We start from the raw sequence: 15687 nt of genomic DNA, 5'->3' as shown, positions 1-15687 counted from the left end.
CGCCAGTTATGGGTTGAATGGTCCCTATATCCACATGCCAGGCCTTCACCTTGACTCTGCCCCCTTCCTGGGACTCCACTCCTTACTGACCTGAGGCCATAGCCTTCAGACCAAAGTCCTCACCTTGCTGGGACCTGAATTGGAAGTCAGTGTCCACCAGGACAGTTCTGGACTTCACAAGACTGACAATTGGAATGTGACTTTACAGGCCCCCAACTGTTCTGGCTGGGTCCTTCCATCATCCTCATTTAGGTTTATTATGTTCATTCCTATAAGAGGCTGGGATTCCTTTCTCTACTGACTTGAGGATGCTGCCCTTAGGGCTCTTATGTCTCTCAGATACCTGAAGAATATGTGAGGGGATGCTCAGACTGACAGCTCAGCCTAGGACTGTGTCTGAGAGCAGAAGGGAATGGTCTATGTTAAACCCCTGCCTGATATTCTGGGATGTTGGTCTCCCCAGCCCTCATCTTGGCTCTGTCTCTTGGATTAAATGCTTCCTGCAAAATGCCACATCTCTGCAAATTCTAGAACAATTTCCTCTCTGTAAACATTGCAGAGAATGGGTCCCTGTCCTAGCAGTGGTGTGATACCGCAAAGTTGTAGCACGAAGCAGGGGGCCTAAGACTGGAGATGGGCAGCCACAGATAAGACACATTGATCTATTTCTTCTCTTTATCAGCTAGTCTTACACGTTCATGTAATTTCTGTTCTGATAGATTTATTTTCTACAGGGAAGAAATTGTTCAGGATGATTTGGGGAGCCCCTGATCTTTTGAGGTTATCTAACATTGCAAATGTAGATAATCATTCTGTCACTGAATATTGTCTTTCACTTATTTATACCTCTCAGGATTTTTTGGTATTATTGTTGCTGTGGTTATGTATTCCAATCTACTAGTTTGGGTACAAGGTTATTCTTTTATTACCTGAAACACGTTCTGCAGTAATAAGAAGAAAATCAAAATATTTTTTCTTTTTTTTTTTTTTTTTGAGACGGAGTCTCACTCTGTGGCCCAGGCTGGAGTGCAGTGGCCGGATCTCAGCTCACTGCAAGCTCCGCCTCCTGGGTTCACGCCATTCTCCTGCCTCAGCCTCCCCAGTAGCTGGGACTACAGGCGCCCGCCACCTCGCCCAGCTAATTTTTTTTTGTATTTTTTAGTAGAAACGGGGTTTCACCGTGTTAGCCAGCATGGTCTCGATCTCCTGACCTCATGATCCGCCCGTCTCGGCCTCCCAAAGTGCTGGGATTACAGGCTTGAGCCACCGCGCCCGGCCCAAAATATTTTTTCAAGGTTTGCCTCAGTCTGAGAGGGGTGGAGCAGTGTAGGCTCTAGGGTAATTCAGATCAGGGGGCTTATCCCAACCCTTTCAGTACTGGCCCCGTAAACTTTGGCAAATTACCAAACTCAGTGAACCTCAGACTCTTTACTGTAAAGTGGGTTTGATAAGCCCCATCTCGTAGTACTGGTGGAATATATGTCATGCATGCAAATGTGTCTGTCTCGTCAATTGAGACATCAGGAAGTGGCAATTATTACTATGATGATTTTGGTCAGAGACATTACCAACCTTCCAGCTGAGATTAAAAAAAAAAAAAATCCATTATATCTCAGAGAATACACAACATTTTAAGACTGAAAAACCACATTCAGTCAAAATGCTGCTTATCAATGAAAACTATTCCTTTCATCACCTCTTTTTCCTATTTTTTATGAAGTATCTCACCTTCTTCCATGATGACAGCTTCTCCTAGACTCTACAATTGCATGAGCACAAGTTTGGTCTTCTTTGACTAAACACTCCCAGTACAAGCAGGAAGACTCCCAAAGAGCAGATGCTCAATTAATATTTAAAGTAAGAGTCATAAACAAGAGGATTAACTAACTATGATTTAATTTCTCACACATTCTTGAATAACATAAACAAATCCAGGTATGTATCTTTATGAAAAGAAAGATTAAATGGAGTAAACCAAGAATTGAACATTTTTACCCCTCTGGCTTCTGATCCCAAATACTTCACTAAGAGGTCTTTCACATTTCCAAAGATATTTCTATTCCAATGCCACATTTTCTTGTCCTGGATTACAAAGGTGATTTAAGGATTTCTATTAACAAGTTGTTTCACTCAAAAAACAATGCACTTTCTGCTATCCCTGAAAAACAGTAATAACAGGGTGATCCATATCATTTGTAAATTTTACATTCTGAATCTAAATAAACCTGTTGAAAGAAATACTAGTTGAAAAAGAGAAAAAAGTCAACAAGTTATTCATGCATAACAAGAACAAAAGTTAACAGGCCTTTTAAATTACAAAGTGAAGAATCTGCCTAAGACCTCAACTGGGGGTGAGAACAGCAGGTAAACTGGGCTTTGGGAGATTGATTGGCCATGGCAGTAGTGAAGGCCTGGGTACAACTCTGGCTCAGACTCCGGCTTTCCCTTCATCTCTCAAAGCCTCTTCATAATGGGCTGGGAAGGCACAGGGGGTGGTACCATTCACCTTGGCCAAAAACTCCAGGACTTTCATCTTGCTGGTTTCGGCATAGGCTCTTGGACCCCACAGGAATTGATAGCGTGGGGGATCACTGTTGGGCACCTGCTTGTACTCCAGATATTTTTCCTCCACCAGATCTTGGGTGATGAGCTTCCGGGGTTCCCCGAAGACTAAGTGCTCCTCTCCATCATAGACTCCCAACATATTCAGGAATTCCCAGATCTCTTCCTCAGTGGCAGAGTTGCCATTTAAGAAGATCACACCCAGGAGAGGCATCAGAAGCCCGCTCCTGGGAAAGTCCCAGGTACTGAGCAGGCATTCTTCATCGGTGAGGTCTACCTTGGTGTTGAAGGTGTAAGTGTGGCCGTTGGGTTTGACTTTATTCAGCTCAAGGCCAAAGACAAGACTCAGGCGCTCAGAGGCTTTCTTGAGGATCTCAGGGAAGTGCTCCCTGAACCTTTTGCCAACAATCTTCAGCATTTCTCCCTTTGTAACGGACTCTTTCATTTTATACTTGTACAACAGGAACTGCACCAACATCCCTGCCTTCCTGGTTAGAGGATCTTCGCTTGAGCTCTCAGTAGATGTTGAGGCCTGGGAGGAACTTGCGTTTTTCTCACCTTGGCTCTTGGCACCTTTTTTAGATTTTGTGGATGAAACACCTGCAGCAGCAGCAGCGGCAGTGGTTGGGGCTCTCTGAGGCTTCTGGGGAATGCCAGCAGCAGGAGAGCTTGAAGCAGCACCCCCAGAAACAGAAGAGGAACAGCAGGGGGCCTCTTCTTCCTCTGCTTCAGTGACCTGAGGAACATTGAGACCCTGGGTCTCATCTCGGGCCTTGCGGCGTTTCTCACGGGCACGGAGCTTACTTTTCTGACCACGAGGCATGATGGTTGGGTACACTAAGAAATGTGAGCAGAAGAGGTGGTTAGTATACCTGGAGATGGGAGAAAGAAATCTGTGAGCACCTTTAGCTGGAAGACCCCATCTTGGCTTTATTGAAGGAAGCCTGCCTTTGCAAGTTTCCCTGAAGGCACTGTTCTAGAAAGCCACAATGCTCCTGTTGTCCTGGTCAGCCTTTCCCCTAAGACACCAGAGAAGAACCATAGAACCTCTATAGTGAGTTTCAGACTGCATTCTGTCAGCCCTGCCTTGGGCTTACTATGGTGACAGGAGGTACTGGCAGCGGGGCCTCCTGTCTTCTGGTATTTGAGGTTTTATCAGTTCACTTTTAGGATTATCTTATGAAGTCTTGGCAGGGCCCGAGCCACTCCCTTCCGCCATTGTGAATTTGACACCTCAAAGCTCCCTGGATTCATGAGAAGGAATTGAAGGGGTGCCTCAATCCACCACTCTGACAAGTGACACCCAGTGCTGAGCGTTCGGTGAGGTCTTTGATGTCTTGGAATCATTGGAGTCTTCAGCTCTCATTCAAGGTCCCCACCTTGGCTTCATGTAGGGCTTGGCACCAGCCCCCTTCTGCTGACTGGTGGCTACAGCTTCAGACTAAGAATCTCACCTCTCTTAGATCTTATATAAAAAAGAGAGGGGGATACTAGAACTGATAACCCTTTCCTGAGCCTTCTAGGGCTGAAAATAAAGGGTTGAACTGGATTCTTTGATGTCTCCACTGTTAAGGGTTCAATGGTCCCTTGAATTCTCACTCAGATTCCTCAATCTGACTCCTGATAGAGGAGTTCTCCTTTTTATTGAACTGAGACCTATGTCGTCATAGTAAGAGCCAACCTCCCTGAAAATCCATAGGAGGAAGTGAGGGTGGCCTTATCTGACCAAATGTGGTCTTCCCAAAAGTAAAAGCTGTGGCAGGCAGATAACTGCCCTGTGATAGATGGTCCCGCATACAGTCCCAACTCAGCCTCTAAATTTGACTCATGAGAGGGTCTAATATTCTTCCCTGATATGGTTTGGATCTGTATCCTCACCAAATCTCATGTCTAATTGTAATCCTCAATGTTGGAGGTGGAGCCTGGTGGGAGGTGACTGGATCATGAGGGCAGATTTCTCATGAATGGTTTAGCACCATTCCCCTTAATGGTGAGTTCTCATGAGATCTGGTCATTTAAAAGTGTGTAGCACCTCCCCAGGCTGGGCGCGGTGGCTCACGCCTGTAATCCCAGCACTTTGGGAGTCTGAGGTGGGCAGATCACAAGGTCAAGAGATCGAGACCATCCTGGCCAACACAGTGAAACCCCGTCTCTACTAAAAATACAAAAAAAAAAAAAAAATTAGCCAGGTGTGGAGGTGGGCGCCTGTAGTCCCAGCTACTCGGGAGACTGAGGCAGGAGAACTGCTTGAACCTGGCAGGTGGAGGTTGCAGTGAGCCGAGATCTCACCACTGCACTCCAACCAGGCAACTGAGCGAGATGTTGTCTCCAAAAAAAGAAAAAGTATGTAGCACCTCCCCTGGCCTCTTGATCCTGCTCTGGCCATGTGACATGTCTGATCCCCCTTCACCTTCTCACCTCCCTGAGACCACCTCCAGAGGAAATGAGAGGGCATCTCAGCTTGCCAGCTTTGCCCTGACCCTCCTATTGCTGGCAGCAGATGTGGGTCTTGGGTGTAGCCCTCAACTTCTTTAGTTCCTGGAGAGGAAGTCAGGTTGCACCGTATTTGTCATCTCAGCCTGGGACCATCTAAAGCCCAGTGCACGTCGGCCTGGGAACTGCTCAGCATGACTCCTCTTTTGGGTAGAGGTCCACTCATTTGGTACTCAGAGTCCCCACCTTAACCCCAGTTAGGTTTTAGGTTGATGCCATATGAGCAGAGGCACGGCTGCTTCCTAGGTTCAAGGCCCTCCCCTCCCTGAGGCTTTCCAGGCACAGCTTCGCTGGGGCCTCCCAGAGCCATCTGCAGGGACAAGACTTAGTGAGGCCACCTCTGTTAAGGGTAGGAGATATTCTCTTCACTCCACATTTACGGCCCTCAAATTGATTTCAGTTAGGGTCTACATCCACTCTAAGTGCAGAATGAGGCCTATCGCCTACGTCCAAGCCTCCTTCCCCCGCGACTGCCCCTCCCCCCACCCTTCCCCTGCCCTGGAACTTTCCAGGTGAAATACTGCCGGACGGCTTTACCGGAGCCTCTCAGGACCAAATGCAGAAGCGGGACTTAGTGGGGCCCTGTTTGTTACGGGTGGGGGCGGTCTCTTCAATTTACACTCAGGGTCCTTACCTTGACTCCCGACCAGTCCTGAGAATTCACCCTCGGCTGACCAGACGCGACACCCCTTATACTTGCTCGGGTCCTCGCCTCCAAAGCGGAAGTCAGAATGAGCTACATCCGCGCGGGTCTTTGTCTTCAAAGCGGAAGTAAGGATGTGTCACATCCGGCAGCCCGTGGCCTCGGAGGACTGACGGCTGGGGTAGGTCGCCGCTGGACGTCACTGTTCTAGCGTCGCTGGTTCCTACGTCCCCACTAGGGGTCCTCACTTCAGTATCTAGCAGCCTGGGACAAATCTGCCTGCTGACCCAAATCCGCCAGCCTCCAAACAATACCCCCACCTCCCTCAGTCCCCACCGTGAAAATCAGAGCATGCCACACAGGCCACCCCTGCCTGGGCCTCACAGGCCTGACAGCAGCGGCGGGGCTCTGTGAATGTGCCTCTTTTGGGGAGAGGTCTTCTCACCTGCACTCAGAGTCCTCACCTTGATTCCCGTGAAAGCCAAGACTCTCTCTCTGCACAACTGGGGTCACCCTCTTCAGACAAAGGCCCTTCCTTCCCCGAGACTATACAGGTGGAGTTAAGGGGACTCAGAGATAGTTATTTTGGGGCCTCTCGGTGCTAATAATGGCGAGGGGCTCCGTTTGGCCCCCTCTGCTGGTGTTGCGGGGCAGAGAGTACCTTCATAACACTTAGGATCCTCACCTTGACTCCTGTTAGGGCCTGGGTTTTGTCTCTTTGAACTAGGGCCATTTCCGCTAGTCCAAGGTCTTCACCTCTGTGAAACACACCAGGCATGTTGATGGGGTTTCTCCACCTCATAATTCTCTTCTGGGCATCCCAAGAGTGACAGCATTGGTGGAATTTGTGGGCTCCTCTGTTCTGGGGTGGGTGGTTTTGAAACTGCCCCTATGAACTGTATAAAATTAATCAGGGAAGAGGGAAGGGAGATAAATGAACGTAAGCCAAGCTTGCGGAACATTCAGCATTAATCATGAAGTCAGCTTGCTCTCTGACCTGCTTCCTCATAGTTGTTTGGTGCCTATTATCCCAGAATCATGTAGATCCTGTTACTAGATTATAGTTCCCCTTAATTCCTATATAGATAACAATTTGAACATAATGAAACTTTTTTTTTCTTTGAGATATTCCTTCAGGTCCTGCATAGTGATGATTCTAAGGACTCAGCTGGTCTGAAGGACCCCACTAATGCCAGCTGCTCTAAAGGACCCTACTGACATCAGCTGGTCCAAAGGACTCCACAGGAGCTGACTCAAAACAAAACAAAACAAAACAAAAACAAAAACAAAAAAAACTCAGTTTCCACATTCTAATGATTTCATCCCCTTTATCCCAACGAATCAATAACCTCAGTTCTCCAGCCCCTCGACCCCCATGATTTCCTTGCAAATCCCAGCCCAGAACTCTTTGGGGAGATGAATTTGAGAGTCTCTTCTCATCTCCTCACTTGGCACCCTGCAATCGTTAAACTCTTTGCTGCAAACTTTGCCATTTTATTACAGTGTGTCTGTTACTTTGCAGCCGACACACAAACCTGTTGGTCCTATAACAGTTCTCTTATTCCCCTTCAGGTTCCTCACCATGACACCTGACCAGTTTTGGGGCACTCCATCCTCCACTGACCTGAGGCTGTTCCCATGAGATCAAGGTACTCACCCTGTGTGCACCTCTGAACTGGAAGTTGTGGTGAGCTCTATTTAGCCAGGGCTGTTCTGGACTTTGAAGGGTTGACAGCCTGAGCTGGACTTTATGGGACCCCACAGTTCTGGCTGGGTCCTTCCATCATCTTCATTCAGGGTCCTCACGTTCATGTCTATCAGAGGCTGAACTCCATCAACTGACATGAAGTTGACCTTCTTAGGCCACGTCCATGAGAGGTCTGAAGATTAAATGAGTGGATGCTCAGCCTGACAGTTCTGTCTGGAGCTCTGTAGGTCTGAGAGCAGATGAGAGCCAGTCTATGCATAACCTCATATATTCTGGGATATTGGTTTCCCATGTCCTTTGAACTGGGGATCATCTTTGATTAAAGGCTTTCTGGGAAATATCACATCCCTGCAAACATGGCCAGTTTTTCTTCTGCAAACCTTGCAGAGAAGGAGCCGTGTTCCAGGAGTGATGTGAGATGGGGAAGCTGAAGCACAAGGCAGAAGCCACAGGACAGGTAGTGGGCTGTCAGAGAAAAAACATGCTGATCTTTTCCATCTTGCTATACTTAGATTCTCGCGTAAATTCTCTTCTGACAGATTTATTTTCTACAGGGAAGAGACTGTCCAGGATGATTTTGGGAGCTTTTGATCTTTTGAGATTACCTGATAGTGCATGTGTAGATGAACGTATTGACACCAGGTACTATTTTTCTTTTCTTTATTTATGCCTCTCATTTATTTTGGCATTCATATTGGTCTGGGAATGCATTTGACCCAGTAGTATGGGCACAGAGTCCTTCTTTTTATTGCCTGAGATACATTTTTCAAAATTAGAGAGAAAAAAATGAATGAAGTAACACAAGGTTAGCCTCAGAGTGGGAAGATTGAAACAGTGTGGGATCTAGATTAATCCAGACTGGGGTTCTGGCTTCAGCCCTGCCACTTACCAGTTATGTGAACTCAGGGACGTTACTAAACTCTGTGAGCCTCGGGCTCTGCATCTGTGAAATAGGTTTGATAAGCCCTTCCTTGTGGAATTGGTGAAATGTGGTTAATGTATGTAAAGCACCTGACACAATACTTGGCCTGTATTGAGATTTCAGCATGGCAGCTATTACCTATGATTAACGTGAACTCTGATGATACCACCCATCCCACTGTGATTGATTTTCTTAATCCAATAGATGTCAGAGAATATGCAGCATTCTAGAAGAAAGAAAACCCAATGAGCCAAAATGCAGATTAGCAAGAAAAATCAAGTAATATTTCCCCATTAAATGATAAATTATTCAATGTGAGGTAGACTTCTCCAGTTAGGTGCAACACAACACATCTAACATTTGTGTCAAGGACTAACAACTTCCTTCCCTCCCAGTGTCACTTCCATCTAAATCACCTTTATTTTCATAAATTTAACAAGCACCAAAAACCTAGAACTTGCTTAGAACTTGCCAAATTATGTACATGATAGCCTAATTTGAATGCTCCTTTTAATGAAATTGACTCTAACTCTCCCAGCCCAGTGCAGAGTACCCAGCGGCTTCTTATCATTTCATCTTAAGGGAGTATCATCCTTATTTCTCAGAAGCTCACTGGATACAATGTATACAAAGCAGCTAGTTTCTGCACTGTGTTCATCTGCGCTGGGAAAAGAGCATAGGACACTTTCCAATGCTGCCCCTAGTGGAGCTTCTCTCCAGTTTTCTCCAAATACCAAAGTTAAGAGCACTTTTCCATTACAGGCTTAGTCTCTCAATTCTGAAGCTTACCATCTGAGGGTCTTGCCCTGCTCACCACTCCCACAGCCTCCTCCAGCCCAGCGTGCAGCCTCACTTAAAATTACCTCCCAGCGAGGGACTTGCAGTTTCCTAAGGCCCTAACTTTCTTCTTCTGAGAGCATTTATGCTACACACTCTCATCTGGAACCCTTCCCCCTTTCTGACCCGCCTGCATCTTTTTTAACCTTGTCCTTTGGATCTGAGAGATACTTTCACCGTGTATTTGTATGATAGCTGCTCCTAACGACTAAAATTCTTTGGACAATGGGTAAAACTTTCTTTTTTATTTCTTATCATCTCCAATGCTAACACTGAGCAGAGAATTGATTACTATTTAAGGAATAAAAGAGCCAATGAACAAGAGTACTAAATGAGTACAATTTAATTTATCTTACATTTTTGAAAAAGTCAAACAAATCCAGCTATATATCTTTTAATTTTATAAAAAGAAAGACTAAGAGGAATAAGACCAATCAAGAATTGAACACATTTCACCTTTTTTTTTTTTTTTTAATTTCGTGATTTTGACTATTTGAGTGTGGAGTTATTTCACATTTCCAAGAAAATACCTATTCTGATGTTGTGTTATTTTGTGTGGATCACAGGGGAAAAAAAATCAAGGATTTTCACTTTTTTTTAAAACTAAAAACTCTCATTCTTTTTGAATTATTTATTTATTTTTTTACTTTAAGTTTTGGGATACATGTGCAGATACATGTACAGGTTTTTTACATAGGTATCCATGTGCCATGGTGGTTTGGTACACCTATTAACCCATCATCTAGGTTTTAAGCCCCATACGCATTAGGTATTTGCCCTAATGCTCTCCCTCCCCTCCGCACTCCCCCGACAGTCCCTGGTGTGTGATGTTCCCCTCCCTGTGTCCATGTGTTCTTATTGTTCAACTCCCACTTATGACTGAGAACACGTGGTGCCAGAACTCTCATTCTTAAACCTGATAAACAACAATAAATACATGACCCGTGCTATTCAAAATCTTAGATTCTTAAGTTAAATAAATTATCTATTAAAAAGAACAACATTTGGAGAATACCAATATATAAACAAATCTACAAGTTACCCATAAGAGCAAGAAGACAAAGGAGATATTCATTGTATACCCTGTTTCCTTATCCTAACCCTCTACTACTGAGAACACTCACTGCCCACTTCAAACACAAAGTGAAATATTTGTTTCAGTCTTTACTAGGCATGGGAGAAGCTGCTGAACGTAGTCCTGGAATGTTGCTTGGCTGTGGCAGTAGTGCCAGCCCTGGCTTCAACTCTGGCTTGAGCTCTGTCTTCTTCATGTCTCAAAGCCTCTCCATACGTCGGTGGCAAGGCACTGGGATGATATTCTAAGTCAATGAAAATGACTGAGGCATGTCTCAATCATTTAAGGAGGTTTATTTGCCAAAGTTAAGGATTCATGCCCAGGAGACAGGTCTATGCCTTTCCCCAAAAATGATTTTGAGAGCTTTGATATTTAAAGAGGAAAGGGGGGGATATTGGGGGAAGAGGAAGAAATATTTTTAAAATGTGTTGGTAGATAAGAGACAAACAAAAGGTGGCATCCTTTAGAGTCTTTGATCATCCTTTCACTGAATACACAATTTTCCTGTGAGACGGTGGGTAGAGGAAATATTCACTTATGCTTTCATCTGGGTCAGTGAATCTGCATTTATACATAAGATAACATAAACAATAGGGCAAAATAAGCAATCAGATATGCATTTGTCTCAGGTGAGTAGAGGGATGACTTTGAGTTCTGTCCTCTGTCCCACACCTACGAAGATAAGCTATGAATTTATATTGCCAGGGTGAAATTCAACAGAACTATTACTATTTTAGGGTAAAGATCTTGGGGCCCACAGGGGATATCCCTGTGGCCAAACTGTGAGGAAGGTGTGTAGTTTTTTTAATCTTTCTAGCTATCTTATTTATGAACCAAATGGGAGACAGGTTTGCTTGACCCAGTTCTTAGCTTTTCCCTTTGGCTTAGTGAGTTTGGAGTCCCAAGATTTATTTTCCTTTCACAGTATCATTAACCTTGGCTCAAAATTTCTATGACTTTTCATTTTTCTGGTTTCAGGATGGGCTGTCTCTCAGACCCCATAGGAATTCATAGTGGGAAGAATCACTATGGGGCATCTGCTGGCAGTCCAGGTACCTTTCATGCATCAGATCTCTGGTGATGATCTTCCTGGGATTCCCAGAGATGAAGTACTTCCTCCCATAATACATACCCTTTATTTTCAGCTCTTCCCAGATTATCTCCTCATTGGTTCAATTGCCTTTTGTAAATATCAGGCCTAGGGCAGTCATCAGGAGGCTGGTCTTGGACATGCCCTTTTCATATCTCAACCTCTCATCATAGGTGAGATCCAGTTTTCTGACAAGGGCATAAGAGTGGTCTACTTCTTTTACTTCAACCCCAAAGACAGGCTGCATACACTCAGAGGCTCTCCTCAGGACCTCAGGAAGCGCTCCTTGTACTCTTTTATGGCATTTTTCAGCATGTCTGCTTTTGTGGTAGGCTTTTTCATTTGGTAACTGAGCGACAGGGAATTCATCAGAAAAAGCACTTTCTAGTATAGAGGGTGCCTGGGCAAATTCTCAGTGTTTGGCAAAGCCTGCAAGATTCTCTGACTTTCCTCCTCTTCTTGACCTCTGAGTTCTCATCTGATACCCTTGATGAAGTTGGACACTTTTGGCTTTTGGATCTCCTTGTAGGCCTGGAGGCATTGCTTACATGTACATGGTTGATACTTCTGGCATGGAGGCATACTATCTCTTGGTGGTATGGTAGGCAGGCATGTTGGTAGGAAGTATGGCAATGGGGGACCACAACCTAAGGAAGTCTTAGGTTGTGAATGAGTGAAGACACCCTAATGGGTGTCTTCAGCTGGTAAACTCAACATCGTTGACTCTGACAAAGGCCACTTACACCAGGCTTTTCCAAAGGGCAGTGCCCTTGGGCCTCAAATGTCTCCTGTCCTGTCCTGTAAGCACTTGAAGAAGGGACTGAGAAGGCTCTTTACAGTAGAGCCAGCAAGCCACCTATCCAGGGTGCACAGTAGGACAGGCAGATGTGGATTCTATGAGAATGCCTCTGTATTATGATAGGTGATCCCTTCAGTCCTCACTTAGGGTCCTCACTGTGCCTCTGGGTAGGTCTCAGGATACTCCCTCTTCTGACTTGAGGTTATCTCACCTCAGACCCATGCCATCACTTCTCTGAGGCCCCCTAGGAGGAAGTGAGAGGGCATCTCATATGACCATTCCCTATCTGGGTCTCCTCAGAGTTTATAGCAGTCATGACTCTGTAGAGCATCCTCTGTTCTGGGGCGGGAGGTCCCCTCACCCCTCATTATGAGTCTTACCTTGACTCCTGGCAGAGTCTGGAACGTATCCTTTTGCTGAACTGGGGTCCTTCAGACAGAGGAGCTTACCTCCTTGAATTCCCTGAGGAGAAAATAATACAGGGCAAAGAAATTCAGGACCTGTTTTCTATATATAGGGTGCCTGGCAAACCTACCTGAGAAATCTTAGCTCGAAACTCTGCTTGGGCCAGATACAGTGGCTACACCTGTAATCCCAGCACTTTGGGAGGCCGAGGCAGGTGGATCACCTGAGGTCGGAAGTTTGAGACCAGCCTGGCCAACGTGGTGAAACCCCGTCTCTACTAAAAATACAGAAAATTAGCCAGGCGTGGTGGCAGGCACCTGTAATCCCAGTTACTTGGGAGGCTGAGGCAGGAGAATCGCTTGAACCTGGGAGGCAGAGATTGCAGTGAGCTGAGGTTGCACTATTGCACTCCAGCCTGGGCAACAAGAGCAAAACTAAGTTTCAAAAAAAAAAAAAAAAGAAAGAAAAAGAAAAAAAAAGGAAACCCTACTTGGGCCTTCCAGTTGTCACAGCAGGGGCAGAGCAGGACACTGAGGTCTCTCTCTTCTGGAGTTATATCACTCCCAGTTGATACAGAAGGTTCAAGCACATCAAGAAATCACGGTACTCTGAGACAAGCAAGCTTGAAGACCTGCCAGGGGATGGGGGAATGAGTGATGGCAATGAATATCTCTGGCTAAGACATTGTTCCTGGGAATCAAATATACCTCCCAATCAGTGCTAGAATGATGTTTACACCAGCATTTCCAAAAATAGGACCTGTGGAATAATATTAGGCACTAATAAAAAATGTGAAATCATTTTAGAGTAAGCTGCCTTAAACAAAGTTGAATAGGTTTTAGTTTCTGATTTTGTTTTGACTGCAAGACTTCCAAGCACCCTCAATATGCCAATATGCACTGGAAAACTCCAAAAGGGATGATATAGTGTGATGAGTTTCCTAAACCTATTTAACCACGGAAAGCATGCCACGCCCCCCCCCCCGCCCACCTTTTATTTTCACATTAGATCTTAAGACTTCAAAACAGAACACTTTGTAGATGGTCCTGGAAGATCCTCAGCTTATGTTTTTCTGAATGTTTTCAGTGAAAGTGTGGTGGCCCTTGGAAGAAACCAGAATAAAGACCAGGGGCATTTTCAAAACAAAATGCCTGCTTTAGTGCCTATAAAGATGATATCCAAAGTGCAACAACATCTCCTTAATAAGTGACATGAAATATCAGCTCTTTAGGTGCTTTTCCAAAAATTCAATTTAGAGTCAACAGGGTTCAACCACATTCAAACCTTGCGTGAAATGCCTGATCATTGATAGACACAGTCTAAGGGTCATGTTAAATGTATGTCACCCTAGATTTCCCCCCAAAAATGATACTGTATTTGGGCTACTGAAAGGAAATTACATTTGTATTTTCTCAGCCTCCAACCCTCCAAGGGGATAAATAGGCTAGTGCTAGCCAAACTATGGGGGAGCCAATACAAAAGGATATGTATATGGCCAGGTTTTCAGCCCTAGAGGAGAATGAGAATCTTTGAAAACCACACAGGAGAGACTATATCTTATGAACTGGCTTTCCCCAGTGGAAGTGGCAAGGGACTGTGTTAATGTGGAGGCTAGTCAAGTGCCTGCATTTCATCCAAGTGTTACGGGATACTGTGTGTTTCAAAAGACCTAGTTCTGGGCCCTCTGGATACTGGGACTGAAGTGATTGATATTCTTTCTACTCTTCTTCTAACAGTTAGTTCAGAAACTGGAGCAGGCCATATTTCTGCAGAGGTCACACATAGTAGATCTACCTGGGACAGACAAAGGCAGGGAATGGAGACAGGAATTCCCAGCAATGACCCAAAGATGCCTGTAGAAGTCCAGAGGGATGCAGTTCAAAATACATCCATTTCTCTCTTCATAGTTCAAATAAATTTGAAAATGAAAGCAATTTACAAGGCAAAACTGTGACACAAACTGAGCCTTTATCTTGTGGTTTGAACTTAATTAGAAGTGTGTTTATCTGGTCAAGTTACTTTCTTAAATGCTGTCTTTTAAAGCATTTTCAAATACAAGGAAAAAGAGGTGATAACTCAAGATAGCTGACATTTAAAACAACAGCATATGAGTAATATATTTAAAGCTATATTGATTGTGTCTCCTGGGTAATTTTAGTATTCATTAGTGTCTACACCTCCCAGTGGAACAAAACTCATGAATGTCATTAATATATTGTTTTAGTCGTGTTCTACCTAATTAATAAACATATTAAATATAACAATTTCTGAAACCCATGCCTCTGGCATATATTTTGGCAAAGCCTCTTCAGTGGGTTTTTAATATTTTAATATTTCCCTCTATGATATTTGGATATGTGTATAGTTTTAAAATGTTATAAAATTATTCATCAGAGAATTAGAGCAGGGCTTTGAGACATTGCTAGAAGTGTTTTCAGTTGAAAACATATAGTAGCCAGTGATAGTGAGAGAAAATTCGAGTTTTATGATTGTATGCAACCACATACCATTCTTTCATTATAGAACAAGAAACCCAGAACATAATAAAAACATCTCACTCAATGTTTAAGCAGATTTTCATTTTTCCGAGTGACAGTTTTGCTTTACAGAATCAGTCTTATATTTCTTCCAACTGGTATTTCTATTTCATAATAAAAGCCTCTTCAAAAATGTTAGTGTTCGTTGTTTAAAATGGTAATCGAAGAGGTGAGAAAATAAGAAAAGCACAACTAAAACCAACAAAAATAACAATATAATCCCCACCATTCAGAGACATCCGTTGCTATAAAATTGTTTTTTTTTTTGTATGTTTGTTGTTAGGCAATTTTGGAAGACTGAAAAAAAAAATAAAAAAACAAAGAAAACCTCAGCTTGGCATACTCAAATCATCTAGTGAACAATGACAGAATCCGACCTCCTAGTTATTTCTTTTCAGTTTGCTGGTGGGTAAAGAAATTCAGCCCTGAGAAAAGAATGCTGCTTTTAAAAGTATTCCTTCCTGCTTTTCTTCATCCAATGAATATACACTGCTTTGATTACAGTACGGCTTTGCTTAAGCTGTTGACAATGATTTTTCTTTTAAGAAAAAACCCTAGGGAGAAAATAGCCAAAAAAATTACATGAAATATTCAAAGACCAAGAATAAAGGAAACA

At 44.1% G+C, this 15687-nt stretch overlaps 1 protein-coding gene across 1 annotated transcript; it reads right to left on the bottom strand.

The window, feature by feature from the left end:
* Window positions 1-1879: 1879 nt before the first annotated feature.
* Window positions 1880-5780, bottom strand: LOC105532504 (melanoma-associated antigen B2). The gene is made up of 2 exons (XM_011970682.1): window positions 5690-5780; window positions 1880-3434 (listed from the first exon to the last, which is right to left on the bottom strand). Exon 2 carries the CDS (start codon window positions 3383-3385, stop codon window positions 2429-2431), a length of 957 nt encoding a protein of 318 aa, XP_011826072.1. The 5' UTR covers window positions 3386-3434; window positions 5690-5780; the 3' UTR covers window positions 1880-2428.
* Between the last annotated feature and the right edge of the window lie 9907 nt (window positions 5781-15687).

This window comes from Mandrillus leucophaeus, unplaced genomic scaffold (genome assembly GCF_000951045.1).
Source record: "Mandrillus leucophaeus isolate KB7577 unplaced genomic scaffold, Mleu.le_1.0 Scaffold964, whole genome shotgun sequence".
NCBI classification, from domain to species: Eukaryota; Metazoa; Chordata; class Mammalia; order Primates; family Cercopithecidae; genus Mandrillus; species Mandrillus leucophaeus.
The sequence above is the reverse complement of the archived record's forward strand: the minus strand, read 5'-3'. Positions and strand labels throughout refer to the sequence as shown.